General features: G+C 45.0%; 2 protein-coding genes and 1 long non-coding RNA gene across 6 annotated transcripts in view; 2 read left to right on the plus strand and 1 right to left on the minus strand.

The window, feature by feature from the left end:
- The window catches only part of LOC147110319 (uncharacterized), a 61042-nt gene extending 42010 nt beyond the window's left edge, over positions 1-19032 (plus strand). Inside the window, exons 4-5 of the long non-coding RNA XR_015079895.1 lie at positions 17081-17175; positions 18774-19032. This is a non-coding gene — a long non-coding RNA (uncharacterized LOC147110319). The remainder of the gene's footprint in view (positions 1-17080; positions 17176-18773) is intronic.
- The window catches only part of LOC147110317 (mitotic spindle assembly checkpoint protein MAD1-like), a 998542-nt gene that overhangs the window by 379179 nt on the left and 599305 nt on the right, over positions 1-20058 (plus strand). The gene's annotated exons all lie outside the window — the stretch shown is intronic.
- The window catches only part of LOC147110318 (mitotic spindle assembly checkpoint protein MAD1-like), a 362457-nt gene that overhangs the window by 268051 nt on the left and 74348 nt on the right, over positions 1-20058 (minus strand). For 3 of the 4 annotated variants that reach the window (XM_086000213.1, XM_086000211.1, XM_086000212.1), the window contains exon 10: positions 7051-7137. The exons of the other annotated variant lie outside the window; for it this stretch is intronic. In XM_086000213.1, the coding sequence (XP_085856339.1) occupies positions 7051-7137 (87 nt within the window). The remainder of the gene's footprint in view (positions 1-7050; positions 7138-20058) is intronic. 4 annotated transcript variants of the gene reach the window in all.

The following is a 20058-nucleotide window of genomic DNA, read 5'->3' on the forward strand; positions in this document are numbered from 1 at the left end:
ACACGTTTAACAGATGCTGTTCAATAACCATTTTAAACTTGCTCTTTTACAAAAAGTGCTCAAGGGTTTCATTATCTTTTACAGTTGAAAAAGAAATTAGAGAAAAATTAACAGGAGTGATAACCTGAAGAAGCATGTAGAGGGTATACAAGAGATATTTTTCTTGAAATCTGAGTGTAAAATCAATTATAAAAGTAGAGCGTTTCGCAACTTGTGTGAAGTGGAAAGGAATTGCTAGAGAATGCGGTGATGAATGACATCTATATTATTCTTTGAAGAGGAGATTTTTTTCCCCCTTTCCCCCAAAGCAATACCTTGTGGCCAGAGTAACCTCTCCTGCAGTGCTACTGGATTCAATCACAAACACAGAGCTGATGTGCATCAGTATGATGAAATGATGCCTGATTTTGCTAAACTTAAAGCATTTTCCTGTAGTTATAATTAACCCTCCCCCTCCCTAAAGAAAAGTCAAACCACCCAAGGATCAGCAGGAAGCGCATTTCGCACATTTAACGCTGGAACAAAGATTAGGTTTCACTGGTCCCTGCAGCATTCCCTAATGATAAGTATTCCCATTTTCTGCTTCATTTCTCTTTTTTAACAACTCTTGTGGGGCACCTTTTAAGATGCACAAGTTAGTAGAATAACACAAAAGTGTCGTAAAACCAGGGGGAAAATACACACGCAAATTATTTCAGTTCTATAAAAACTCGATCATCAGCCTCAAAACTAAACACAAACATTTATATTTTGCCTGAAAGTCAGAGTACACTTTAATAATGGCAACTGCAAGTACAAGAGTTTTTCTTCTATTTAAAAAAAAAAGTCTGGTTTAAGTTCCCTGTTGCTCCCTAGCCTCACTGACACAAGAAGTGGTGAGAACTCCTAACGGTTGGATCGGAATTTATCTGCTCTTGCTTAATTTCCCACGGCATTCGTATTAAGGTCAATTCCGTTAGGAAAGGTTGGGTCAGCACCAGTGTTACATCAAGGCCTAATACCAAGAAGCCAATGGGTGGCTGACATACCAACCACCACAGAATAGATCCAAATCAGCCATGCTGTCAAAATAAAAATTGGTGCACCATTGATGTTACTAGATGTTGCTAGGATTGTTTGCAAGTGCTATATCACATACTTACAAAGCATGATTAAGGCACTGAAAGAAGGTAATGACTGCTTCAACTTTACTTCAAAATAATGGACTCCTAAAAGTTAGACATAGGAAGATCAATACATTTCCTGCATTACAACAGTGACTACGCTTCAAAAGTACTTAATTGGCTGTAAATCGCTTTGTGATGTTCAGAGGTCGTGCAAGACGTTATATAAATGCAAGTCTTTCTTTCCTTTCAATAGAATCCTAATTTCAGAATCCTACACTTAACACAAGGATTTAAGGCAGAGACAATCGTACTATCTTTTCAGAATTTTGTTGCCAATGGCCAAAGTAAATAAAAATCTTCTCTGCTGTCTCCTATGTCAAAATGCAAGAGAATTCATCCCAAAGCATCCTGATGGTCTCACTCAACCAATCCTGTCCAACATTGCTCAGTCATTTGTTACTCCTTGCCCAAAAATGGTGTCCTTGATGAGGTTTTTTTTTGGGGGGGGGGGGGTTTATTTTAAGTTTATAATGCACCATAAGAGTTTTTTTGTGGATCAGCTGTGCAGCTCCACTGAGTACTTGAACCACTGATCTTCCACTCTGTTTCAATAAGTCATAGCCAACGTTCCCTTCAAGCTGTGCAGCCACGCGGCCGGTGAGCCAGCTTTTAAAGCGGAACTTTGAATGGCCCGCACAGCCCATTAAAGGGGCAGTGTTGGCCAAAAGAAATTAGAGGGAGCATTAGTCATAGCCAGCGTTCCGGCTAAGCTGCGCAGCCGACTGGAGGTCCCGCGCAGGCCACTTACCAGCTGTTACAAGGAAGAAACCGCATATGCGCGAAAATTTGAAGAGGCCGCTTGTAACATTTGCATATTGAATTATCATTGGCCCGCAGGCATCTGTAAGGAATAGTTATTACATTCACATGTGATCACATGCTGAGTTGTCATTGGCTTGCAGGCATCTGTAAGGACTGCTTTGTTTTGGAAGACCCAGGGTCCTAACTCCATCTTGTCCACACTGTGCTGTATGATTGAAATCACAGACCTGATGCTTCATAAAAGAGTTTAAACGGTAATACTCCGTTGTCCTGCAATTTATTATTTTTGTACAAAGTGTGCAAAACAAGACATGGTGTCAGAACAGGGATTCGAAATGGACATCGTTGGAGCTCCGTTACCTCGAATGAATTGGGAATCTTTGAACTTACCTAGAGAATGGTGCAAGTTCAAGCAACACATGGAGTTAATGTTCTCGGGTGCATTGAAAAGCAAAGGGAAGGAAGAAAGATGCAGCTACCTACTCCTGTGGATCGGAGAAAAAGGGAGAGGCATTGTTAACACATGGTCTCGCATCGCGGATGAAGCAAAGGTACTGAAAAGTTATTTTGACCGTTTTGAATCATATGTGATGCCCAAGACAAATACGATATTCGCTAGGTACAAGTTTCAGAAGAAAGTACAAGGAGTTAGTGAGTCATTTGAACAGTTCGTGACTGAGTTAAAACTGCTGGTAAAAGACTGTGTATATGCAGATAAAGATGAGATGGTCAGAGACTGCATCGTGTTTGGAATACATTCAGCTAAAAAGTGAGAGAGAAACTTCTGAATGTTGGGTCTGGGCTAACGCTGGACAAAGCTATGGACATAGCTAGATCGCACGAGATAGCCCAAGCACAGTTGAAAACCATAACCGGCGCCACGAACAGCTCGTGTGAACAGACAGTGCACGCAGTTAATAGACACACACCAAAGAACACCGCCCAGAGAGCGTGTTTCAGAACAGAAAGAGTTCTAAAAATGGGCGACACAGACATAAAACGCTTCAAAAACTGTGGATATTGTGGAAACAACTGGCATGGAGAAAAGGAGCACTGCCCCGCCAAAGGAAGGCAATGTGCTACATGTGGTAAACGGAACCACTTTGCTAAAGTTTGCAAGACTGTTTTTGGAAAAACAGTAGTGAGTGACAGCCAAATGCCAGATAGAGAGCCAAATGCAGAGGAACTGTTTATTGATTGTGTCACAAAAAAAAGATTTCAGGGACTGAGCAAGCCTATGCCGATATTGAGATAGGAAAACAGGGCAAAGAGCTTAAGTTTAAACTGGACACTGGGTCTCAGGTTAATGTAATTCCTCTGAGTATCACAGCTTGAAGGATGAGTGTGAGCTACAGCCCACCTCACGCAGACTGACCGGCTATGGGGGTGAGCAGCTCATTGTAAAAGGCACATGCGTGATGAAATGCAAGTACAAAGAAAGCGACATGATGTTGGACTTTTACATTGTTGACACTCAAGCACCTCCAGTGCTAGGTCTAAAGGCATGTTTAGACATGGACCTCGTCAAGCTAGTGCTATCATTGACAGCACCAGTTGAGAAGCAGACAGACAGTCATAGGAGGAGTTTGCTGACGTTTTCAAAGGAATCGGACTATTCCCAGGTGAATGCACTATTCACCTTGACCCAGCAGCAACCCCTGTGGTTTGCCCACCGAGAAGGATACCCCTTGCTCTACGTAGTCGCCTGAAAGAGGAGCTGCAGAGCATGGAGAATACAGAAATCATCGTCCGGGAAACAGAACCGACAGAGTGGGTCAACACGTTAGTAGTGGTTGAGAAACCACATACAGGCAAGCTCAGAGTCTGTCTCGACCCGAGATTTGAACAAGGCTATCAAACGCCCTCACTACCCTCTACCAACGCTAGATGACATCACACCCAAGCTAGTGGGAGCACGTTACTTCAGTGTAATGGACGCACGATCAGGATACTGGACTATCAAGCTCACGGAAGAGTCATCTAAGCTAACAACGTTCAACACACCATTTGGACGCTACCGATTTCTGCGTTTACCATTTGGTCTTATCTCAGCTCAGGATGAATTCCAGCAGAAGATCGACGAAACCTATGAAGGCCTCGACGGAGTAGTCGCAATCGTAGATGACATCCTCATCTATGGCAGGAAGAGAGAGGAACATGACAGGAACCTCCGTGCGATGCTACAAAGATCACAGGAGAAAGGTATCCGGCTCAACCCCGAAAAAAGCATAATCAGATCCACCGAGATCAGTTATTTCGGGCATCGCCTCTCAACTGATGGCATTAAGCCGGATCCAGAGAAAATCTCTGCCATCAAGAAGATGGAACCGCCGAAGAACCGCGCAGAGCTAGAGACAGTACTAGGCATGGTTAACTACTTAGCCAAGTTTGCCCCGAGCCTCTCCGAAATCAACGCACCCATGCGTCAGTTGCTCAAACAATCCAATGAGTTCCTGTGGGACAAACAAAATGACACAGCATTTCAGAAAATGAAAGACCTAATCACCAGAGAACCAGTTCTTGCCTACTTCGACCCCAACAAAGAGCTCAGACTACAAGTGGACGCATCAAAGTACGGACTAGACGCAGTATTACTGCAAGAAGGAAAGCCCATCGGCTACGCTTCCAGATCTCTCTCAGACAGTGAAATCAACTATGCTCAAATCGAGAAAGAGCTATATGCAATTCTGTTTGGATGTAAGCGTTTCCACCAGTACGTCTATGGCTGACAAGTCATTGTGGAATCCGACCACAAGCCCCTCGAGTCAATCAAGAGGAAACCACTAGCCGCAGCCCCACCAAGGCTACAGAGAATGATCCTTCAGCTACAGAAGTACGACTTCACAATCATTCACCGCCCAGGCAAAGACATTCCTGTCGCAGACACGCTCTCCAGAAAGTCTCTTAGCTACCAGGACAGCAGCCTCAGTGAAGGCATGGATGTGCAGGTGCACATGGTGTACAACAGCTTACCTGTGAGTGACTCAAAACTAAAAAGGAAATCTGAGCAGGAACAGAGGAAGATGCAAAACTCACACTGCTGAGCAAAGTCATACATGAAGGATGGCCTGAGGAAAGGAGGAAATGCCCTCAGGGCATATCTGAATTCTGGAACCACAGAGACGAACTGTCACAAATCAACGGAATCGTTTTCAAAGGGGAGAAAAATCATCATTCCTACCAGTCTCAGAGAAGAGATGTTGACAAAAATTCATGCTGGACATATGGGCATGGAAAAATGCAAACAAAGAGCACGTGACATTATGTTTTGGCCCGGAATGTGCAAACACATTGAGGACATTGTCGGGAAATGTTTCATTTGTCTAGAACGCCGCCCATCAAATGTCAAAGAGCCCATGATACCTCACCGTATCCCAGACAGGCCCTGGCAGGTCGCGGCAACGGATCTGTTCACATGGAACAACGAGGACTACATAGTGACTGTTGATTACTACAGCAGATTTTTTGAACTGGACAAGCTTCACAGCACCACATCTGCAGCTGTGATCCACAAGCTAAAAGGTAGCCTTTGACAGGCATGGCATGGTAGAGACCTTAGTCTCAGACAATGGCCCCCAATACAAATCAAAAGAGTTCGAGTCGTTTGCCAAGGCATGGAATTTCACACACGTCACATCAAGCCCACATTACCCTCAAAGTAATGGCCTTGCTGAAAAAACTGTCCAGCTTGCAAAAACACTCATGGACAAAGCCAAAGGGGACAAAAGAGACTCCTACATCAGTCTCCTTGAGTACCGCAACACTCCCGTTGACAACTTAAAGTCACCAGCGCAGCTGTTGATGAGCCACAGACTTCGCTCAATCCTTCCAAGCACCAACCAGCAGCTGCAGCCAGAGGTCGTCAGCTGCAAGCAAGTGCATGCAAAACGTGTACAGAGACAGCAACATCAAAAGAGATACTATGACAGGTCAGCTAGACTACTGCCGCCGCTGCACAATGGAGAATCCGTCAGAATCCAGGAGCATGACTACTGGAAGCCAGCAGTCGTCATCCAGCCAGCTGACACTGAGCGATCGTATCACGTCCGCACCCCAGAAGGACAGGTGTACCGCCGCAATCGCAGGCACCTCCTGAACACCAAGGAACAACACCGTCATTCCGACGAGAGGATCAGTTCAACAGAGTGTGATGAACAGAGCAATACACAAAACTCTTCATACTTACCTGAACCTAAACCTGAACCTGATTTGTTGACCGATTCAGGAGCATGCTCAGTTCCATACCACACAAGGTCGGGACGAGCGGTCAAGCCTAGAGTTATCCTTGACTTGTGAACTGTCAAAGGGTGTAGGTGGATCGCTGCCCTAAAAAAAAACTGTACATCGTTATTGAAATGTTGAGATGTTTTCAGCGTTAGTTAAATGCTGAGTTTACTTATATGTTTATGCTACCGAGAACATTAGGTAGAAGAAAGGTTTAAAAGTAATGCATAACATTTTTCTTTTAAAAGGGGATGTAACATTTGCATATTGAATTATCATTGGCCCGCAGGCATCTGTAAGGAATACTTATTATATTCACATGTGATCACATGCTGAGTTGTCATTGGCCTGCAGGCATCTGTAAGGACTGCTTTGTTTTGGAAGACCCAGGGTCCTAACTCCATCTTGTCCACACTGTGCTATATGATTGAAATCACAGATCTGATGCTTCATAAAAGAGTTTAAACTGTAATACTCCGTTGTCCTGCAATTTATTATTTTTGTACAAAGTGTGCTAAACAAGACACCGCTGAGCCAGTTAAAAGGAACGTGCTCAAAAAAAAAAAATTAGAGGGAACGTTGATCATGTCATGGCATAACTAACAATGGCAGGGTTGATCGCACCGTGTTTTGATTTAAACAGCCAGCGCCTCATGAGAAAGTACTGGTTTGGCCATTCTCAGACACACAAATTTTATATCTCATGTACCTAAGACCAGAAACACACAGCACATGCAATATAGGACCTTATACATTGTATAAAAATAGTAATTCATCCTACTTATTAACTCATACTCCAGAAGATAAATAACACTACAAATCCTTTCAGTTCACCAAAATTTGGTTATCTAAAATTCAAGAACCAACATTGTCTGCCTATCCCAAAACTCCACTTCACCTGGTAGTGACGGAGGAGTTCTGTTGCTTGAGGACAAGTTCGCGTTGCTGTAACAGAACAATCTCTCGTGAAAGATCGTCAGGGCTCCTGAAAAATACAAGCAGAAAAAGGATCAAGCAAACAATGTTTAAAAAATGTTTAAAAAATGTTTTAAAAATGTTGTATATTCTCATACATGATTTTTTTTTTTTTTAAAAGCTTGTCAATAACCTGTTTACGCAAGGCTCTTTTAAACACCAATAATTTTTCATATTTTCCATGAATAGCTTCTTCAGCTCTCAATTATAAGTAGCAAAACTTAAGATTCGCTAATCATCGTTATCGGGTAAAAAAAAGTTTTAAAAATAAATTACTTCCTTACAAGTGTAAATGACTGTGATACGGTGCCACTGGCACAACCTTATGTTCTGCAATCTTAAAGGAATGTTCATTACATGGAAAATTCAGCATACCCAATAGTGACTACTGCATATTACCTGCACCGCTAGTCAAAGTACAACACAGCAAGATTATTCTTTTTTTTGATAAGAGCATTTTCATTTTGTAAAAAAAATGCTGCTAAAATACTTGACTCAAAAAGCCAGCATGCTGTTACATTATAGCAGATCACACGTTAAGGGAAACAATTAGGTGGATTTACATGCAAGAACACGCAAAGTGTTCCATATTAAAATTATGGCTTGCCTTGAGAAATCCTTGAGCATTGTAGCACTTGCTGCATAATTTCTCTGCATAAGCAGAGAGTCAGGATAAATGGGTCATTTTCCGGTTGGCAAACGGTAACTAGTGGAGTGCCACAGGGATCAGTGCTGGGGCCTCAACTATTTACAATCTACATTAATGACTTGGATGAAGGGACCGAGTGTAATGTAGCCAAGTTTGCGGATGATACAAAGATGGGTGGGAAAGCAAGTTGTCCAGAGGACTCAAAGAATCTGCAATGGGATATAGACAGGCTAAGTGAGTGGGCAAACATTTGGCAGATGGAGTATAATGTGAGAAAGTGCTAGGTTATCCACTTTGGCAGGAAAAATAAAAGAGTAAATTATTTAAATGGAGAGGGGTTACAAAATGCTACAGTTCAGAGGGACCTGGGGGTCCTTAGGCATGAAACACAAAAAGTTAGCATGCAGGTACAGCAAGTAATCAAAAACACAAATGGAATGTTGGGATTTATTTCAAGGGGGTTGGAGTATAAAAGCAGGGAAGTCCTGCTACAACTGTACAGGGTAATGGTGAGACCACACCTCGAGTATCGTGTACAGTTTGGTCTCCTTATTTAAGGAAGGATATACTTGCATTGGAGGCAGTTCAGAGACGATTCACTCGGTTGATTCCAGAGATGAGGGGGTTGACTTATGAGGAAAGGTTGAGCAGGCTGGGCCTATACTCATTGAAATTTAGAAGAATGAGAGGTGATCTTATTGAAACATAAGATACTGAGGGGGTTCAACAAGGTAGATGCACAGAGGATGTTTCCCCTCATGGGCAAATCTAGAACTCTGGGGCATAGTTTCAGAATAAAGGGTCGCCTTTTAGAACTGAGATGAGGAGGAATTTCTTCTCTCAGAGGGTTGTAAATCTGTGGAATTCTCTGCCCCAGAGAGCCGTGGAGGCTGGGTTATTAAATACATTTAAGGTGGAGATAGACAGATTTTTGCAAGATAAGGGAGTGAAGAGTTATGGGGAGCGGGCAGGGAAGTGGCTTTGAGCCCAAAATCAGCCATGATCTTATTGAATGGCGGAGCAGGCTCGAGGGGCCAAGTGGTCTATTCCTGCTCCTATTTCTTAAGTCTTATAATTTCAAGGGTTAGTTAAGCATTCTTTCCATGACCACTAGTACCACATGCTTGAATCCTTTTGCACAAATACTAAGGAGATAGTGGAAAATTAAACACTTCAGAGATAACAAGCGCTTGAACTCCTTCCGTAGCACCCTGATTTTAAGTAAACCCCAAATTTTGCAGGTTACAACATAAATGATGTGCATGAGGTCGGGAGGAAGTGGCCTTTCCTGGTGCTTGTAGGAAAACCCTCTGATCAGAGAACATTGCGTTAATAATCAAAATGCTTAAAGGATATTGCCGAAGTAAAATATTTGGGAAGATATTTTTCAGTTCAATGAACATAACTGGCCTGATCTTTTAACCTTTCAATTTATTCAGAAAATGTTATTGAACCATTCTTGTTATTAACATCCATTCAGCTGAGTTTTTTTCTCTAATACTGAGAAATAAACTATCAAGTACACAGTTTTATGCTCATTAATAGTATTAACAAAGCCAATAGTACACTATGTAATATAATTGAGATCAGGCATGGTTGAGTCTATTTTAAGATAATTGGCAAAAGAACCAGAGGGGAGATGAGGTGACCATTTATTTATTTATTTTTTAAACGTAGCAAATTGTTGAGCTTGAATGCACTGTCTGAAAGGGTGGTGGAAGCAAATTCAATAGTAACTTTCAAAATGGAATTGTATATACTGTATACACTTGAAACAGAAAAAATTGAAGGGCTACAGGGAAAGAGCGGGGGACTGGGACTAATTGGGACGCTTTCAAAGAGACGACACAGGCACGATGGGCCGAACGGTCTCCTTCTGTGCTGTATGATTCGATGAAGTCTAGCTGTAAAACTTACTTTGACCATTTTTTTTTCCATGAGGGGAAGGACGGGGTCCTGCCAGATGATTTGAGAGACTGTTCAAATGTTCCAAAATTGTGGTTATTGCCAGGATAGATCTAAATGCTACCTCAATAACTCAGCTAGTAAACGGATATCGTGGGGAAAGGTCAGGAAGGTCCCAGGTTTGATCCATGGTCCTTGATGAGTAAATTGACCACAAACAGGTAGCAGCAGGCTAACCTTTGGCGATATGTCCAAGAAGTGTAAGGGAAGAGAGTTGGATTGCACATTTCACCTTGGGGCTCAGCAGATACTGATGGCTTAAAAGTCTTCTCTTGCTGCTGGCCGTTCATGATCCCAAGTGAAATGAGTTTAGACAGTCTCAACCCAGTTCCTTTCTGATGTTGGTTCACAACTCAATTCAGCACAAAATCAATCAGTTGAGGTTGCTCGGGTGACTGTAGGAAATGGAAAGTTACACTTCTGCAGCAGGGCGCGTCTTCCAAAGTGTAGGACAAGAGACAGTCTTGAAAGCTTTACTTTCCACCTGGTCACGTTGTACCTGATCCACGAGTGATTGATATGAATATTCGGGTGCAAAAAACAGAAAACTGCTTTATTTTCCAGCAATGACGTCCCTCACCTTGATGAGTAAATGTGTACTCCAAATATATATATTAAAAAATACATTTACAGTAGAATTTAGCCAATAGATCAGAGGTGTTTTTTCCCCCTAAAATGCTTGGTTTTAATAAATGGCCAATTAGTAAGCAAAATTATTTAAAGTGTATACACTGCAGCTTGGGAATTTGCTCTATTGTAAAGCTTTCAATCTAACAGAGCAGATGTGCTTTGGCTTGAAGGATCCTTTTATTATTTGACAGTCTTCATTGAACTCTCATCTGTTTTGCACGTTAGTTTTATTCATTGCATGCCATACAAATGTAAAGTTTTATTGATGGCAGTAAAACCAAATTTGAGCTAAGTAGCAGAATTCCTTCCTGACTGTCAAAATTTATCGAAAAATTAAATGAAGCTTTTATCTACACCTACCAGCTTCCCTGAAGGCACAAGCGGAGAATGGGTGGCAATTAGCTTGCAATTCAAAAGTAATATTGCAGTGCACTACTGAAAAACCTTCATAACTTTAGTTGAATGTGTGTCCCAACATATATAGTGGTGTCTTAACATTTGTAAATAAGGGTTGGCATCTGTGATGCTTCACCTTTGCCTGCACATTTGCACTTAATAGCAAACCTGGCAAGTGAGTCCAACTGGATTTGAGTATTCTCAATTTCTAAACATGCTTGCTGCAAATCTTTCTCTTAGGTTTTTTTTAAAAAAGCAACTGTATTTCATATGAAACGTTCCACTTTTTTTTTTAAAGTTCCAATTATAAAACATTTTATCACATCAAAACTTCTCAGAACACATTTCACACTTTCTGAATGCAGTAGCTTAGGCAAATGATTTTACTCAGCACATGCAATCTCTAACATGATAGTTATGCCTTCTTCGCAAACACTAAATCAAAACCACAAATTATTTAATATCATATTGTCAGGCATGACTGTAGAGGATGCGGTACTTAATAAAAGGTTATGTAAATACAGGTGGACATAACATGAGATTGAGAGGTTTAGCATCTTCAAAATGATCAATTTCTCCATTAACATATCATCAATGTGTCACACAGTCATACTTCCATATTTTAAATAACCACACAAGTCAATCAAATGGTTATTAAAAAGAATTTTCTGCCACCTCAGAGTCCAATATTAATTTATACCTTTAAACTGATGCATTTGTCCCAGGAAGAATAATAGACTAATTAAAATGGAATGCTACGCTAAGTTGCAGAATTGCTGCAATATTTCTTCTCTACCCTTCTTCTAAACCAAAGCAGCATTTTGAAGACTTTTATTGAGGCCCCATTATGCCACCCATCAGTCAGTAGTCAAGTGACCTGCCCGCATCACTCCGACAAAAAAAACTCTTAAAATACCCATCAGTGACGACTGAGGGAGTGCTGTGTTGTCACAGATGTCGTTCTTCGGGTGAGACATTTAACCGAGGCCCCATCACCCTGCTCAGCTGTTCATAAAAGATCCCATGGCACATTTTCGAAAAAGAGCAAGTTCTCCACTGGTCATTGATCTCATTGCAGTTTGTGGAACCTTGATGGGCACAAATCAGTTACCTTAATTGTCTACAAAGCAATAGTGACTACGTAAATCATTGATTCTGAAGTGCTTTGGGGAGGTCCGAAGGATGTGAAAGGCACTATATAAATGCAAGTTCTTTCTTTTTTGATGCACCTTGTGGTAAACCACTTTTATCGTTCACTATCGTTACACTATAGTTATCACTGTTATATTGTTATCACTGTTCTCACTGTTGTATCACTATACGAGGTCGCCTCTTGTCACGCTGTTATACCTGGGCTGACCACCGCTGACTCCGCCCATGGCTCCACCTACCTGCCCAGGTATAAAGGTAGTCGACTGGCTGGTATTCCTCCTTGTTGGATCCGATCACCCATGAGGGTGGGCTCTGTTATTTAGTCAATAAAAACCTATAGTTACTTTCCTAACTCGTCGCTTTTCATTGGACGAATTGATAGGTATATCAATTTTATTGACTAAATTTTAAGATGTTTGACCAGCCAGACACCCAGCCACAACAGCCACAGCAGCCTTCAGACGCCGAGCCACAACAGTCACAGCAGCCGGCTTGGCTGCGAGCCCTCAGACCACCGTACCTGGATCTAAATCCACGGGCAGCGAACTCAGCCCTCGACTTCGATCACTGGCTGGGCTGCTTTGAAGCCTACCTGGAAGAGTCCAGCGTGCCTCAGAGATCCAAGCTAAGAGTCCTGAACGCCCAACTGAGCCCTAAAGTATTCGCGCTCATCCGGGACCTTAAAACATACGAGGACGCCATCAACCGGCTGAAAAGACAGTACCAAACCCCGGTAAACCCCATGTATACCAGGCACCTCCTAAGGTCCCGCCCGCAACTGCCAGGGGAGCCGGTGGAGGAATTTTTACGGGTGCTACAAGCACTCGGCAGAGACTGTAACTTTAAAGCAGTAACGGCGGCAGAAAATACGGAAGACAACGTCCGCGATGCCTTCGTGAAAGGCCTACGGTCCGACTACTCACGGCAGCGATTACTGGAAGCAAGGGACCTCGACCTGGACAAAGCTGCAGCCCTCGCTCTCTCCCTGGAGGTGGCCCATCGGGACCAGGAGGCATTTTCCAGGTACTGTTCGCGACTCTGGGACTCAGGCCCGACCCCTACCACAATACCCTTCACCGCGCCGCCCCCGGACCCAATCGGGACCACCACCCCCGGTACTGGCTCCGACATCGGACCCCCGCGGCTGCTTTTTCTGCGGCCAGGAGAAACACCCGAGGCCGCGCTGCCCAGCTAGGAACTCCACCTGCTCAACCTGCAGGAAGAAAGGCCATTTTGCTAAGGCCTGCAGGAGTGGATCTTCAGAGGCCAGCAGTGCCTCATGCGAACTGTGGGGGCGGCCATCTTCCTTCAAGGCAACAGAGGCCAGCATCCCCACGTGAGTCATGGGGCGGCCATCTTTGATCAAGGCAACCGACACCAATAGTGCCTCATGTGAGTTATGGGGGCAGCCATTTTGTCCAACCTCGTGAGAGACGCCATTTTACCCACCACGCTCGACTGCCACCGTGCCTCCGGACCCGACGACCGCCTCACCCGCAGACGACAACGACTCGCTCAACTACACACTAGCCTCCGTCACTCTGGATCAAGCCCGCCCGCATCACCTGTCCAAGTCGATGATGGACATCAAAGTAAACGGCCACGCCACGACCTGCCTGTTCGACAGCGGAAGCACGGAGAGCTTCATCCACCCAGACACGGTGAGCCACTACTCCCTCCCTGTCCTGCCAACGCGCAACCGAATCTCGATGGCATCGAGGTCCCACGCCACGGACATCAGCGGCTACTGTGCTGTGACCCTGTCGGTTAAGGGTACGGAGTATAAAAACTTTAAACTCCTCGTCCTCCCCCAGCTCTGCGCTGCCGTCCTACTAGGGCTGGACTTCCAATCCCACCTCCAAAGTGTCACCCTAGCATACGGTGGACCCCTCCCCCCACTCACAGTCGACAACCAGCGGATGTTAAACCGTCCACCGCGTAACACCTGCAGCCTATCCACCCTCAAGGTCCCGCCACCTTCCCTGTTCGCTAACCTAACCCCCGACTGCAAACCCGTCGCTACCAAGAGCAGGCGGTACAGCGCCGGGGAGAGAGCCTTCATTAGCTATGAGGTGCGGCGCCTCCTGAGGGCATTATCGAGGGGAGCAGCAGCCCCTGGCGTGCCCAGGTCGTGGTCGTTAAGACCGGCGATAAAAATCGCCTGGTCATCGACTACAGCCAGACCATAAACAGGTACACCCAGCTGGACGCATACCCCCTTCCCCGCATATCTGACATGGTCAATCAGATTGCACAATACCGAGTATTCTCGACCATCGACCTTAAGTCGGCCTACCACCAACTCCCTATCCGCCCTGAGGACCGCCAGTATGCAGCCTTCGAGGCGAACGGCCGCCTCTACCACTTCCTTAGGGTTCCCTTCGGCGTCACCAACGGGGTTTCGGTCTTCCAAAGAGAGATGGACCGGATGGTTGACCAGAACGGGCTGCATGCCACGTTCCCCTACCTAGATAACGTCACCATCTGCGGCCGCGACCGGCAGGACCATGACGTTAATCTGGAGAGATTCCTCCGTACGGCCCAACGGCTGAACCTCACCTACAATAAGGAGAAATGTGTGTTTAACACCTCGCGCCTTGCCATCCTCGGCTGTGTAGTAGAGAACGGAGTCATCGGCCCCGACCCCGAAAGAATGCGTCCCCTCATGGAGCTACCCCTCCCCCACTGTCCAAAGGCTCTGAAGAGAACCCTGGGGCTCTTCGCCTACTATGCCCAATGGGTGCCCAATTATGCAGACAAAGCCAGACCCCTCATGAAGTCCACATCCTTCCCCCTTACGGAGGAAGCGTGCGCAGCCTTCTCCCTCATTAAGGGAGACATCGCCAAGGCCACAATGCACGCAGTGGACGAGTCCATCCCCTTCCAAGTGGAGAGCGATGCATCCGACTTCGCCCTAGCCGCTACCCTTAACCAGGAGGGCAGACCAGTGGCCTTCTTCTCAAGGACCCTACAGGGCCCTGAGATCCGACACTCGTCGGTCGAGAAGGAGGCCCAAGCGATTGTGGAGGCGGTACGACGCTGGAGGCATTACCTGGCAGGCAAACGATTTACCCTCCTCACCGACCAGCGTTCGGTCGCTTTTATGTTTAATAACAAGCTGAGGGGCAAAATCAAGAATGACAAGATATTGAGGTGGAGAATCGAACTATCCACCTATGATTATGATATCTTGTACCGGCCAGGTAAGCTGAACGATCCCCCTGATGCTCTGTCACGAATTACATGCGCCAGCGCGCAAAGTGATAGACTTCAGACCCTCCACAACGACCTCTGCCACCCCGGGGTCACCAGACTTTACCACTTCATTAAGGCCCGCAACCTGCCATACTCCATCGAGGTGGTCAGGACCATGACCAGGAACTGCCAGACCTGTGCCGAGTGCAAACCGCACTTCTTTAGGCCGGACAGAGCAAGCCTGATCAAGGCCACCCGCCCCTTCGAGCGCCTGAGCATCGACTTTAAGGGGCCCCTCCCGTCCTCTGACCGTAATGTGTACTTCCTCAACATCGTTGATGAGTACACCCGTTTCCCCTTTGCCTTCCCCTGCCCAGACATGACCAGTACCACGGTCATCAAATGCCTGAACGACCTCTTCGCCTTGTTTGGGTTCCCAAACTATATACATAGTGACCGGGGCTCCTCCTTCATGAGCGAGGAACTCCAGCAGTTCCTGCTAGCGAGAGGTATTGCTGCAAGCAGGACCACCAGCTACAACCCCCGAGGGAACGGCCAGGTGGAAAGAGAGAACGCGACGGTATGGAAGGCCGTCCTCTTAGCCCTAAAGCCTAAGGGCCTCCCAACCTCCCGCTGGCAGGAAGTCCTCCCGACGGCAGGAAGTCCTCCCGACAGCGCTGCATTCCATCCGGTCACTACTTTGCACTGCCATTAACGCCACCCCCCCATGAACGAATGTTTGTTTTCCCCAGGAAGTCGACTACGGGAACCACTCTACCAACCTGGCTGACCTCTCCGGGCCCGTCTTGCTGCGAAAGCACGTGAGGACCCATAAAATGGACCCCCTGGTAGAGAGGGTGAACCTCCTGCACGCCAACCCCCAGTACGCCTACGTGGCCTACCCAGACGGGCGGGAGGATACTGTCTCCTTACGAGACCTCGCACCCTCAGGCACTCCGGAGGCACCACCTTTACCCCCCCCCCCCCACCACCCCCCCAATCCCAGCCCAGGTAGACGGCATGCCGGAACCCCACGAGCCTTCGCCGACCACGCAGACACCAGCATTAACACCGGATAATGCAACACCGCCGCTGCGACGATCGGAGAGGCTTACGAGGCCTCCGGACAGACTGACATACCAGAACTGGTAGTACACTTCACCCCGCCGGACTCAAATCTAAAGAAGGGGTGAATGTGGTAAACCACTTTTATCGTTCACTATCGTTACACTATAGTTATCACTGTTATATTGTTATCACTGTTCTCACTGTTGTATCACTATACGAGGTCGCCTCTTGTCACGCTGTTATACCTGGGCTGACCACCGCTGACTCCGCCCATGGCTCCACCTACCTGCCCAGGTATAAAGGTAGTCGACTGGCTGGTATTCCTCCTTGTTGGATCCGATCACCCATGAGGGTGGGCTCTGTTATTTAGTCAATAAAAACCTATAGTTACTTTCCTAACTCGTCGCTTTTCATTGGACGAATTGATAGGTATATCGCACCTTTTATATGCTCAGACTGCAGATTCATAGCTTGGTTTTATTAATTAAAATTTCAAAAGGGAATTGGATAAATATATGAAGGGGAAAATTTGCAGAGCTATGGGACTAATTGGATAGCTCCTTCAAAGAGCCAGCACAGGCAGGATGGGCCGAATGGCCTCCTTCTATGCTGTATGATTTTATGAACATTGCCAGGGCTCAGTAGCGGAGAGACAGGAACAGAAGGTGCGATGGCACCATCTTGTGGCAGCAAGCCTGCAACTACATCGTGACAGTCAGCTGTTAACATAGGAAAATCCATTTATAGGCGGTTTCAATTGTTAATGTTGCTACCAGAAATCGTAACAGGAAGTTGGTTCGGACATACGTGTATATGCAAGATTATTAATACATAAAATGTGATTATCAACACCTACAGGATTATAAATTGTAATTCTAATTGTTGTCTTGCTTTACAGGCTTTATTTTACTCACATGGATATAAATCGGAAAAAAGTCTCATCAGAAAAGCCTAAAAGGATTCCAAGTCAAGATCCATTACTGCCTGCCCTGGGTAAAAACACTACATTAGATATGCATTATTCAACTAAATAACATAACATTAAGACCGCTGCTGTAGAAATGGACTTTAAATTTGAGAAATTGGTCTGTGCATCAGATATCAATCCAGCTGTGTCTAGGATAAGCACAATTACATTGGGATGTGTAATTTCTATCCTGTCTAGATTTCTTGTGAATCATTTGAAGAAATAAATTTAAGCACTGAAAGTAGGCAACAGAGTTAATAACGATAGAGTGGTTTTAGTGTGGTTGCCTTAATCATTCGTTTATTTAAAATGAGAACTGATTGCAGATAGAGCATGTGAAAAAACATTAAAAAATAGTTTTTATGTTTTGCAGTCTGAGTAGTTGAGCAATTGTATTACCAGCCTGTTTACTAATGCTTCGATGTTTAAGAGTTCACCTGAACCTCTCAACTGAATTGCTATGTTGTAGCCAGTCGCTACCCAAAGTTTTAATTTCTCATAACTTGTTTTTTTTATATATTTGTTCATGGGATGTCGGCGTCGCTGGTAAGGCCAGCATTTATTGCCCTCCCTAGTTACCCTTGAGAAGGTGGTGAGCCGCCTTCTTGAACCGTTGCAGTCCGTGTGGTGAAGGTACTCCCATAGGTTGGGGGGGCAGCGGGGAGAAACGAGAAACTGCTGGGAATAAATTCCATGCAAGAATAGACAAGAGCAGCAGCACCATAACACTGGGGGGAACTCTGATTCAATTCCCCGATGCCACTAATTTACTAATCTCAACTGCTATGGAGAGGGGCCACAAGTATGTCAGACCTATCGCTGCAGGAAATCAGACGGGTCTATCCCAGTCTCCTGTGGCATGCCTTCCCACAACAGAACCAGAGAGGAGATGAGGAGAATTTATTTTACGCAGCAAACTGTAATGATCTGGAATGCACTACCTGAAATGGTGGTGGAAGCAGATTCAATAGTACACTTCAAAAGGGAATTGGATAAATACTTGAAAAGGAAAAAATTGCAGGAACATGGGGAAAGAGCAGGTGCGGGGATGGAGAAACTAAATGGTAGCTTTATCAAAGAGCCGGCATAGGCACGACGGGCCTCCTTCTAGATGGACTCCCACATTCTACCCTCCGTAAACTTGCGGTCATCCAAAGCACAGCTGTCCGTATCCTAACTCTCACCAAGTCCCGTTGACCCATCACCCCTGTGCTCGCTGACCTACATTTGCTCCTGGTTAAGCAACGCCTCGATTTTAAAATTCTCATCCTTGTTTTCAAATCCTTCCGTGGCCTTGCCCCTTCCTATCTCTAAACTCCTCCAACTGCGCTCCTCTAATTCTAGCCTCTTGAGCATCCCTGATTTTCATCGCTCCATCATTGGCAGCTGGACCTTCAGCTGCCAAGGCCCTAAGCTCTGAAATTCCCTCTCCAATCCTCTCTGCCTCTCTTTCCTCCTTTAAGATGCTCCTTAAAACCTACCTCTCATCTGCCCCAAGATCTCCTTATGTGGCTCGGTGTCAAATTGTGTTTGATCACGCTCCTGTGAAGCACCTTGGGATGTTTTACTATGTTAAAGGTGCTATATAAATACAAGTTGCTGTTGTATAATTTTATGGTTCTAGGGTAACAGCCTGAAGACTGTGATTGCAGTGTTCGAGGAGCAAGGCATCCAGCTGCCACTCAAAACTGGCGCAGAAGAAAATAGTGGGGCGCATGTCCCCCCACAGAATTTCAGCAGCCCTGCTTGGAAAGCTGCGAAGAAACCCCCATTGTTTACTCCTGGTCTCGGTATGTTCAATAACCATGTAAGACGGTGGCTCGATTTAACAAAGAGGCCAAATTCTCTTGGTAGTGGGTAATAAAACAGCTCAATAAAATTAACATGGTCTAATTGTAAATTTATACTGCATAATAATCAGTGCTGCACATTAATACAGTTTAGTGCACCTCCATCTCAATGCAAAGGGCTGCCAATTTCAGTAATGATTTTGGGACATTCCGCTTGCTGGACTCGGGTGAGAAATTGCACCAATCTCATGCAAAAATAATTCACACTAACAAAGTTAAATAGTGCAGCTGTAAAGTTGAAACTGCTTTGCAGCTCCACTGAAGTCAGAAGGATGAGGGAAAAAAAACAAGTAAAGTGTCTGCAGTAAGTGTTCTTTACAGCAGAGATGACACCAGGTGTATATCTTTCTTGCTTACTGTGCCGGGATAGTTTATTAAAGAACCAAAATATGTATATTTTGTAGATGGATTTTTGATGGTTTTGGAATACAGCTCATTTCAGGATGGCCCTTTAAATCATTCACCAAGAACTGAACTTTGATGGACAGGATTACAGGTATCTATTAAGTTTCAGTTAAACAGGAGCAAACGCAGTTCATCAGAGTCAGAACAGCATTCCTGCCAGATATTCCATCAAACAGACATAAATCGTATCGCCACACTGAAACAGGTGTTGAGTATACTAGAAGCAGATAGTTCTCTGAATTAGCCTGGCCACCATCTGTCAGCAACTAGTACCAGCTGGCTTTAATCACAGCAGAGAATCTCTGTCAACTGCCCACAACCAACATTTCAGCCCAGGAAAATGGATTACACACACTCCCGACAGGTGTAAATAAAATAAGGATATCTGAAATTTACAGCAGGGCTTTGCAATTACACAGAGGATTAAAGGAGGGCTTCAAATAGGCTTTTACACCAATTAAAACTACAGTAAAACTCATGGGACACTAAACATTCTTTTCAATTTGTTACATAAACTTTATCTGCAGAAGACATAAGACACTTAACCAACATTTTAAGTTAGAGATTGTGGTAAACCACTGTTATACCTGTCTGTATGTGTATGTGTATTCCACTAGGTACAGGTCTGGACATGCCTCGGCTGACTCCTCCCAC

The sequence above is a fragment of the Somniosus microcephalus genome, chromosome 11, assembly GCF_052327205.1.
Source record: "Somniosus microcephalus isolate GS21.2 chromosome 11, FLI_Smic_1.0, whole genome shotgun sequence".
Lineage (NCBI taxonomy): Eukaryota > Metazoa > Chordata > Chondrichthyes > Squaliformes > Somniosidae > Somniosus > Somniosus microcephalus.